At 60.7% G+C, this 9,616-nt stretch overlaps 2 protein-coding genes across 3 annotated transcripts in view; one reads left to right on the plus strand and one right to left on the minus strand.

Moving 5' to 3' along the window:
* Positions 1-336: 336 nt before the first annotated feature.
* SLC44A2 (solute carrier family 44 member 2) lies at positions 337-8,206 on the minus strand. 2 transcript variants are annotated; one of them, XM_026049908.1, is made up of 22 exons: positions 8,095-8,206; positions 7,023-7,071; positions 6,821-6,894; positions 6,648-6,732; positions 6,432-6,516; positions 6,026-6,139; positions 5,884-5,944; positions 5,546-5,669; positions 5,349-5,432; positions 4,977-5,089; positions 4,768-4,899; positions 4,579-4,678; positions 4,398-4,490; positions 4,152-4,236; positions 3,651-3,913; positions 3,479-3,573; positions 3,051-3,154; positions 2,696-2,769; positions 2,445-2,515; positions 2,220-2,308; positions 2,013-2,097; positions 337-608 (listed from the first exon to the last, which is right to left on the minus strand). In XM_026049908.1, the coding sequence occupies exons 1-22, from the start codon at positions 8,129-8,131 to the stop codon at positions 502-504; spliced, it is 2,124 nt and encodes a 707-aa protein (XP_025905693.1). In that variant the 5' UTR covers positions 8,132-8,206; the 3' UTR covers positions 337-501. The 2 variants fall into 2 exon arrangements, with proteins under 2 accessions (XP_025905693.1, XP_025905692.1); XM_026049907.1 differs by lacking the exon at positions 337-608 and adding an exon at positions 1,258-1,411.
* A 206-nt stretch (positions 8,207-8,412) lies between these two features.
* The window catches only part of LOC112956398 (AP-1 complex subunit mu-2-like), a 5,335-nt gene continuing 4,131 nt past the window's right edge, over positions 8,413-9,616 (plus strand). Inside the window, exon 1 of the mRNA XM_026049903.1 lies at positions 8,413-8,454. Within this exon, the coding sequence (XP_025905688.1) occupies positions 8,413-8,454 (42 nt within the window). The remainder of the gene's footprint in view (positions 8,455-9,616) is intronic.

Raw genomic sequence — 9,616 nt, forward strand, 5'->3', positions numbered from 1 at the left:
AAGCAAGCCCTGTCACCGCCCAGAACTCCCTGTGTGTGAATCAACAACTTCACTAAAATCTATTTTGGGGCAAAAAGGTGCAAATGCTAAAGGTTGGGCCCCGCTGCCGGGGGTCGGATCTGCCTGCTGATCGTTGCAGCACCTTGATTTAGTTGAGCATTAAGAGGCATTTTCATATTGGGGTTGGCATCTGCTTAAAAAAAAAAAAAAAGTCCTAAGATAACTAAATTTGGTAATTTTCCTTTTCTTCCTGCCTTTTTTAAGGATTTACCAAATCCTTGGCAATGAGTCGTTCCTCCTGTGCAAGCACGGAGTAAAACCTCCAAATATCCCCTCTCTCCACTGCCTCGTGGGGCTGCTACRAATGAAAACAGGTGACGGGGACTGTGGTTTTGTTGGCCATTCATTCCCAACATTTCCACCCCGGACAAAGGGCGCTTAGTGCTGCACGCGATCCCGGCGGCTCCTCTCCGGGAGCGGGAAGGGGAGGCCGGGAAGGGGCTATGCATCCGGGTGACCTTTGTTTCTTTTCTTTAGCAGCTTTTGCAGGCCTGGCGACATGAAGTAAGGCTTTTCCGTGGAGCCGTCGTGGCGCTCCAGGTCTTCCACTGCAAAGAGAGAAGGGCGAGAGAATCCCAGCCCATGCTCCAGAGGGAAACGGCACAGATGCRTCGCTGCGCGGAGAAGGCCTCCCCCAGCACTGGGCCGTAAAGCAGCTCGCTCRGAGTTTGGCACTGTTTGGCACGCGGCACAGAGGTGATAATTGGTATTTTTTGCATGATTTCCCTCGCCCTGGAGACGCTGTAATCGGCCCCAATGTGACGGCCGCCTGTTCAAGGTGCCTCCGCTTGGGCTGGGTGCCAGGGAGGCTCTGGCTTTCCACTGGAGAACACCTTCCCATAAGGAATGGCCGGGCAATCAGCGGAGCGCGGGGCAGCCTGGCTGCCTGCGCCGCTCCGCTCAGCGCCAGTCACTCCCGGCTTTCTGTAGGCAGAAAGGTGAAGGAGAGGGAGCCGCGCTGGGGCAGGCAGCTTTCCCGGCTGTCGCTCCCACGCATCCCGTCAGCAAATGTGCCGGGAGCAGCTCCCCACACGGCGCCGRCGCCCCCAGCCCTTCCTTTTTGTTTACGGCTGCGGATTAGGAACAAAGATCTCTACTTAAAAGCAACACAAAGCTGCGTGTGGGCAGGGAGCCTTGGCTCGCGCCGGCAGCACCCGGAGCACCGTTTGGGGTATAAAAATCCTCAAAAAGGGGCAGGAAGCTGGGCTGGGCGTGATGTCTGTCCCGGGCTGCTATCCCTGGCTGCCAGCACCCTTGGGATCAGGGCTGCCCTTCAGCAGGATCTCGCTCAGCTCGGGGGACATGTAGTAGGGCCTCTCCGGGGATCCGTCGTTCCTCTCCAGGTCTTCGCCTTTCCGCAAGCCCCAGAGGCCGCGGCGGAGAGGGTAAAAAGCAGCGGAAGAGTCGGGGAAAGGCGCAGCGAAGTTGGGACAGAGACACGAGAAGGAAAGAAAAGGAGAAGGAAGAGAGAGAAAAGGGAAAATCCGTTAGTCGCAGCTAGCTCCCACCACCAAGCCCAAAGCACCGGAACAAGAGGAGCTAACACGAGGCCGCAGGTTTCCGCTTGCAGGCGGAGGGGAGAGGAGGAGCCGGGAGAGGCAGAAGTGGAAATAAAATGTTGCAGCTGCAGACAGAGCTGGAGGGTTAGTTCTTGCATCCCTCAAAACCACGTTAGGCTCAAAAATGATCCTTGGCGGTGGTTTTGCATGTGGCACACAGCTCCTCTGAAGGGGGACTGGGAATAAGCCCCAATCCTGGCGGATCCCCCCCAGCGCGCCAAGCAGTCACCAAAAAAAGAGACATCTGGCAATAAATGGTGGCAGAGCCCAAAGCGGAAGCTACAGGAGCCACAGGAAAATGTCCGGACCGTGGCAGGAAGTGCAAGGCTGCAGCAGCAGGGAAGTGGGAAGGCCAGTGCGGAGCCGGCGTGCTCCGGGGACAGTGACACTTACAGAAGCAGAGGAAGAGCGTGTCCACGCACATGCCGTAGACGCTGAAGAAACCGTGCGCGATGAGATAGGAGCCCACGATAACCGTCTGTAAGAGAAAGTGCCCAGGCCACGTTCCAGAGCGGGAATCCGCAGCCGGAGCCTCCCGATGGAGGAGCCTTTATTCGCCCATTCCAGGCAAACTCCAGCGAAGCTGAGGACGTGACTCACCAGAATTGGCACCCAGTAGTAGTTGAGGGATGGGGCTGTGTCCTGGACCAGCTTGATTCGCTGGGTGAAGAAGAAGAAGGCCAGGACCCCTAGGGAGGAAAACAAGGAAAATAACGGGGCCGCTGAGGAAAGCAGGTGGAAGGAGATGAGGGGAATACAGATGTGGGGACCGGAGTCCAACGAGGCCAGGACGGCACGGAGGGAGGTTGTGCCCAGACCACTCACCAACGCTGCCCACGATGAGCAGTTTGCCCAGGAAGAAGAGGAAATCGGTGACTTTATCCAGAACAGCCACCCTGGAAAGCAAAGGGAGATGAGTGGCTGCCATGGGGCCAGCAAGCGGTGTGGGAGGAAGAGGAGGAGGAAGCAGCCGAAACCCCATGGCTGGACGCAAACCGCCTGCGSAGCAGCCTGGGACTGGGAGAGCCGTAAGCGCCTCCTAAGCTGCTCTCTGGAAAGCGGAGGCCAGGACTCACCTGATGATGTTGCGCATGAGCAGGAAGAAGGCGTTCCGGGCGGACGCGCAGAAGTTGGTGCCGTAGACGGCGATCTGCGGGGATGGAGAAGAAGGAGCAGGGAGGAGATGCAGAGCCGCAGAGCRCACGCTGTCCCCGTGCGCACAGGCTAGGGGCGAGTCTGAAACCATCGGGATAAACCGTGGCCAAAGCCCAGACACCTCGAGCTGATCCCACCTCGCGGCTCTGAGAAGGTCTGAGATGAAGCCGCAGGGCCGAGGACAAGATTTTCCAGGGAACGCYTCACTCCCAGGTGAAACCGAGAGCCCCCCACCACGGGTAACATTCCAGTTGCTCCAAGTGCGTGGGATCTTACCATGATGTATGCGTTTCTGTTGAGGAACTTGATGAATTTCTCCAGGCACCAGAAGCAGCACTTGAGACAGCCCAGGAGGAACTTGGCGACCTTGTTGTCTGCGGCTGGGGCACAAACACCGCGGGCACCGGTGAGGGAACAGGGCACAGGAATCCCTAGTCACCTCCCCATGCATATTCCCAAACTCCCAGGAAAAGCCCCAGGTCCTTCTGCAGTCCTGTGTAGCTGCAGCAAGGCTTGGTGGCACCTCCAGGGAATCTGCTGGCCACCAAGCCAGAACCTGTCGCTTTTTCCCTGGAAAACATCTCTTGGACTAGGAGGTGACTAGGGAAGGGGAAATATCCCCCTTGAATACTGGGATTAGCTGCCGGCCTTGATGCCTCCGGAATATGGGAAAGTGGCGCTGCAACCCGCTCCGCTTTAGGCACCTTTCAGCCGGTGGTCCAGATACTCCAGCGTGACCCGGATGACTTGGACGATGGCGAGGATGAGGGATCCGAAGGCCAGCGAGCCAGTGTGGTACCTGCCCCGCAGAGACCACCCACATCAGCGTCGGAAAACACCGCCTATCCGCAACACCGGCTCTCCGGAGCCGCCCACCTGAGCGCCCGTCCGAAAGCAGAGAAGAGCGGGAACGCCGGGATGTCGTCGGGCTTCTTGAAGGCCCAGTAGTAGGAGGCGAAGGCGCCGGCGAGCGTCACCTGGCCCAGCGCGATCACGAAGTTGGCCAGCCAGAAGAACATGAAGATGTTGAAGAACTGGAGGGCGATGAGGTACTTGTGGTAGGCGCTCTCACCGCCGTAGAACGCGAAGAGGCACTGGGCGTCCGGGCACGCCTTGGTCACGTTGCTCGTGTTGAACGTCTGCGGGGAGAGGCGCTCAGGGCCGCGGGCCGGGTTTTCCAAGCCCGGAGCCTCGCGTTTCCGGACTGTCAGGTTGGCTCCCGCTTCGCTCCGCGACGCGACGCTTGGCTCAGCAGGCGCCGGGTGGGGCGAAACGCGGAGCGGTGCGACAGCCCCAGGGGGAACCACGCGGCGTGGATGCCCGCGGAACAGGCAGCCTCGGCAGAGGGAGCGCCRCTTCCCGGGAGTCCTTCCTCACCTCGGGCATGCAGGTCTGCCCGGAATACTGGCACGCTGTCTCGTTGAACACCTTGTAGACAGCCTCGTTGGAGGTGGCCAGGAAACTAGAGAGCAGTAGTTAAGGAGAAAAACACAGTGGGAGCCGCCAACGCTGCCTTTCCAGGATGGCTTTTTTCTCTGTTGTTTCCCTGTGTTTAAGCAGCTGCGGAAGCTGAACCGTCCCGGAGTGGGAACGGCCCTGGATGAGGGTGTGTGGGAAGGATACACGGCGGTGCTGGCCCAGTATGCGATGCAGAGGCACAGCAGGAAGAAGGTGCAGAGAGGGAAGAGCAGGGATGTCATGATGTGACCGATGGCCCTGTAGGGAAGTGGGAGAAAGGGAGCGCTCCGGGAAGCGGTCCGGGAAGTGTGTGGGAGGCGCATGGCCACTCCGAGCACCCCAGCACCTGCTGGCCTCCTTGATGAGCGCAATGGCGATGAGGATGCGCTTGCGGAGGAAGATGAGCAGCAGCACGATCACCACTTCCACSACGCACAGGATGATCACTGCAGGAAAGCAGGGGACATCCTGGTGGCACTGCCGGAAAGGCCACCGTGGATGCTCCGTGCTGGGGACACGGCCACCGGGGACTTACTGAAGGCCAGCCAGGTCTGCCGCAGGTGCAGGTAGACACGGAGATCCGTCTGGAAGCCCAGRTCCTTCAGGGAGACGTCGGAGCCGGCCTCTCCCTTCAGCTTGGCATATTCCAGGTAGCAGTGGAAGATCCCTATGGAGAGCAGACGCGTTGGCACTGGGCAGTGAGCACCGGAGAGGCCGCCCGCGCGCTCCGGGGCCGCTGCTCACCGTAGGCCAGCACCAGGATCACCAGGACTATCATCACCCAGACCATGATGCCGGCCAGGTAGCGCAGCAGCACGATGAAGAGCAGGCTGGCCAGCATGGCGATCACCAGGCCTCTGTGGAGTGGAACGGGGCGGAATGGCACAGAGAATCCCAATGGAGCGGGGAATCCCACATCTCCCCTCCCCAGGAGGACCGGAGCCGTCTCCCTGCTCTGCTCCCCCACGGTTCCTCCCTCCCCAAATGAGGAGAAGGAATAAAAGGGGAATCCAGACCCCCTCCAAACCGCCCAAACCATCACGGCTTGCCGACACGCTCCGGCACGCTCCAGCATGTTCCGGCACGCCCTGGCACGCTCCGGCGGCTCCTGCTCACATGATTATCCAGTACCAGGAGACCGTGTAGTCCTCAAAGATCTTCATGGCCAGCTGCCTCGCTTCCAGGACCACGTTGGCTTTCCTAGTATGGGAATGGGAAGCAAAACCAGGATAAAGCAGAGCAGAAAGCCCAAACCAGCAGCTGTCCGAGGAAGGAAGCAGCACCCAGTTTTCCCAGAGAAGGGAGCCACTCACTTGGCCCCTTCCAGCAGCTCTGTGACATTCCGGCGTTGTCCTTTGCCATCGTCGTAGGTCGTCTCGTTGCCCACCATGATGACTCCCTTCTTGGCCTGCACGGCGGGGAGGCACCGGCGAGCCACTGCACCACACRGAGAAGGAATGTTGGCCGCGCGGATGCAGAACCCGGAACGCTCCGGCACGGAGCCAGCAYGGAGGAGCCCTCCGTTAGGAGCCCGTCAGACTGGGAGAAAAGGGGAATCCGGCCCCGCATGGCTGCCTGCGAAGGAGCTGCCCCGGCTGGGATCCCGCTTCCTGCCCCGGCTTCCCCCTTGTGATGGAGCGCTGCGACCTACGTGGCGTGCTGGGAATGAGCATGGCCGGACACTCCTTGTTCTTCAGCACCTCGATGGGTCTCTGGAAGAGCGAGAGGGGCGGCCGGCATGAGGATGGATCCGCAGCCAGGGGCAATTCCGGCATCGGGCTCCCGGCACTCACCTTGAGTGGGTTGTCGAATCCCGGCACGCAGAACTGCCGGTAATATTCCATGTCGCTGGAGCTATAGGCGCTCAGCAGGGTGAGGAACCGATCCGGGCAGCGGTTCACACAGATCTGGAAGGAGCAGAACGGGAGCAAGGCCGCCTGTCCCCCACCCCATCCCACTTCCAGGAGCTGCTTTCGCATGGGAACACTGTGCTTCCCTCCTCATCCCGCTCCTCTCCTCTCCTACTTCCCTCCTCTCCTGCTTCCCTCTCCCGCTTCTCTCCTGTTCCTGCTTCCCTCTGTTTATCCCATCCCAAATACACAGGGAAGCCAGTGGCACAGGGAGCTGCTTGGACTTGCACCAGAAGCAAAACACCAGGAATGCCAGGAGCACATCCGGGATCCCGGCAGAGCCAGATACCTGTGTGGTCGGACACTGGAATTCCAGCAGCACCAGCGGGCTGGCGCACTTGACAATGTCGAAGTAGAAGAGGAAAGGCTTGTTCCTACGGACGGACAGACACATGGATGCGTCAGCGGGATCCCGCCAAGCCGGCGTGGCCTGAAGCAATCCCGGAGGCAGATACGTGGCTTCTCCGGCGGTGTTCCCAGTGCTCCCATCTCTGGAGACACGTACGCGTTGGGAGTTCCCTGCTGGCCACAGAACTGGCCCCGGCTGTCCGTGGGGTAAATCACCTTCCGGGGGTCTCCATGCGTCCATGCTGGGAGCGGAAAACACTGGCTTGGATCGCAGCTCCCGATATCCGTTCCCTATCCATGCTTTTATGTGGGATGTAGCACGGCACCTACCCACAATGCCCACGGCCACGTAGCCCACGATGGCAACCACCAGCAAGACGCAGCAGACAATGTCCGTGCAGCCCCTGTGGAGCGGGACCATGAGCTGGGCTCGGAGCTGGAGCCACYGCTCCAAGAGCGCTCCCAGGAGCCGGGGCTCGGAGCTGGAGCCACCGCTCCAAGGGCGCTCCCAGGAGCCGGAGCCGGTGCTTACCGATCGTAAATGGGACCTTTGAAAGTTGGGTCATATTTGTGCGGCGTCCCTGTGAAGATGGGAGAAAATGCTAGGAAAGAGGAGCGGCTGGAGAGGGCCAGGCCAGCTGGGCGCTTCCCGACGTTCCCGGCACCTCCCAGCTCCTTTCCCTCCCATACTCGCAGCTCTTCCCGGCAGCAATTTGCTGCCTGAGGCAAAGGAGTGACCCGGAGGCATTGTGGGGCAGCTGGACATGGGGGTTGCTCCCAGTGTTGTCCTTCTCTCCTTGCAATGCCTCCGGCTTCCAGGCACAGAGACACTTGTCCGATTGGAAAAAAGTTTCTATGGAGTTCTCTAAGCGACCCTCTCCAAAAAACTTCCATTCTGCTCCTGGGGATTTCTGCAAGTCCCCAAAACACASGTTTTGGTGGTTCCCCCTTCCTGGAGCAGCGCTGCCGGCTATCCCTGCACACTGGGCAGCCAGAGCTGCCCGGGCTCCCGTTTTATTTTTAGGGTGGGATTGGCGCCAGCTCCGCGCCCGCGTTCCCGGAATGAGCACGGCCAGTCTGAGCCGGGTGGCTCCGGGTGTGCGGAGCGAGTGGCGTCTTCCCACGGAGCTGTGACGTTTTCCCGCAGAACCCCGGCATTTTCTTGCAGAGTGCGTGACATTTTCCCACAGAGCCCCACCATTTTCCCACAGACCTGGCAGTGTTTTCCCACGGACCATCCGGCTCCCAGAGGCAGTGGATGCTGCAGCCCCCTGAGCCAGAGACTTTCCTCCTGTCCGGGACCTCTCCAGCTCTTTATCTCCAGGTTTCCAGGGCTCCGGCTGCCCTGGTTACGCATTAACTGTGGACACACCCGGAGCCGTCCTCCATGCCCAGCCGGAAAGGGGCACTGGGATCAGCACCGCTTCTCTGCTTTTTTCTGCCGTTTTTTCTTGTTTTTCCCCCCATTCCTGATCTTTTTCTCCAGCAAAATTCACTCCGTGCTGCCCCGGAACAAGCCGTCTCTCCGGCCTCTCCGCATGGATCACCGAGGACGCGCTCCGTGCAGCCAGAGCCCCCGGCGCGGGCGCCTCTGCCAGCCTTACCGTGCTTGCCGTAGTAACGCTCCGAGTCCTTGGCCATGCCRGCGGGAGCGGGGCCGCCGCCACCGGAGCGGCACCGGAGCGAGAGTGGGAGTGTGCGGCCAGAGCTGGCTCACGCACATTCCGGCGTGCCGAGCGCGCCGCCCCGGACACCGCCCCGGAGGCGCCGCCAGGCGCCCGGAAAAATAGAGGCCCCGGCAGCAGGTGCCGCTTCCTCCTCTCACTCCGCTCYGGGGGATTTCCCCCCCGGCCGGCACTTCCTCCTAACCCGGAGCCTGGGAAGGGAAACTGGGGCACTAACTCCGCTGATGAGATCCCGGAATGGAGCCACGTTTGGGCAGGAAGCGCCAGAGCCGCAGCCCYGTGAGCAACGCTGGGATGTGCCTCTTCCTATGGGATGCATGGTGCTGTTCGGGACACATGGAATTGCTCATTCCCAGCCCCATGGGACACACGGAGCCATTCCGGACACACTCTGCTTGTTCCTCGTTCCATGGTTTGGGACACACGGAGCTGCTTGGGAAACACGGAGCTGCTTGTTCCTGGTCCCATGGGACACACGGAGCTGTTTGGGAAACACTCTGCTCATTCCTAGTTCCATGGTTCAGGACACAGGGAGCTGCTTATTCCTGGTCCCATGGGACACACGGAGCCGTTTGGGACACACACTGCTCGTTCCTGGTTCCATGGTTTGGGACACACGGAGCTGCTTGGGACACACGGAGCTGCTTGTTCCCGGTCCCATTGGACACAGAGCCGTTCTGGATACACTCTGCTCGTTCCTGGTTCCATGGTTTGAGACACACGGAGCCGCTTGGGAAACACGGAGCTGCTTGTTCCTGCTCTCATAGGACACACAAAGTGGCTCCTTCCCGACCACATCCCTATTTTTAGGCTGTAAATAAACACCGCGCCGGGGTGGGAACGGGCAGGCGCCGCTGGGACCGGCCGCGGTTCCCACCGGCTCGTGGGGCCGGGCCTGGAGTGGCCCCTCTCCGGGAGCTGCTTCCCAAGGGGAGGGAAAGGCATCACCGCAAGGAAGGAGCTCGGGAAGGGGCTTGGGAATGGACCCTATTCCCGCAGTGCCAGCGGGCGGGAAGCCTTGCAGCCATCCTGGGGATCCCGAGGGTCACGGGTGCCACCACAGTGCCCAGAGCATCCCGGGATCCAGCCCATTCCCGAGCAAGGGAGGTGCTGGAGTCGGTTCCCACCCGTATCTGGAGCCCCAAAGCCTGGAGAGGCCAGAGCAGGGAGAGGCTCCGGGAGCAAAGTGGGAGCCGGACAGGTCTCAGCACCACTGGGATGGATCCCGGGATCCTGGTGTGCCTGGCTGGGACATGGTGCCCACTGGAGGCCAGAGCAGTGGGTCCTGGCAGGAGAGATCCAAGGGGATCTCCAGGAAGGGCTGGAATCCCGTAGGGATCTGCCTGGGTTGAGAGTCTGGGAATGGGACCCCCAGGAGGGATCCCTTAGCAAGGATGTGGGTCCGTGGGGACCACAGCATCCGGGAATGGGATCCGGGCAG

This window comes from Nothoprocta perdicaria, unplaced genomic scaffold, assembly GCF_003342845.1.
Source record: "Nothoprocta perdicaria isolate Ctin4 unplaced genomic scaffold, notPer1 scaffold_628, whole genome shotgun sequence".
NCBI classification, from domain to species: domain Eukaryota; kingdom Metazoa; phylum Chordata; class Aves; order Tinamiformes; family Tinamidae; genus Nothoprocta; species Nothoprocta perdicaria.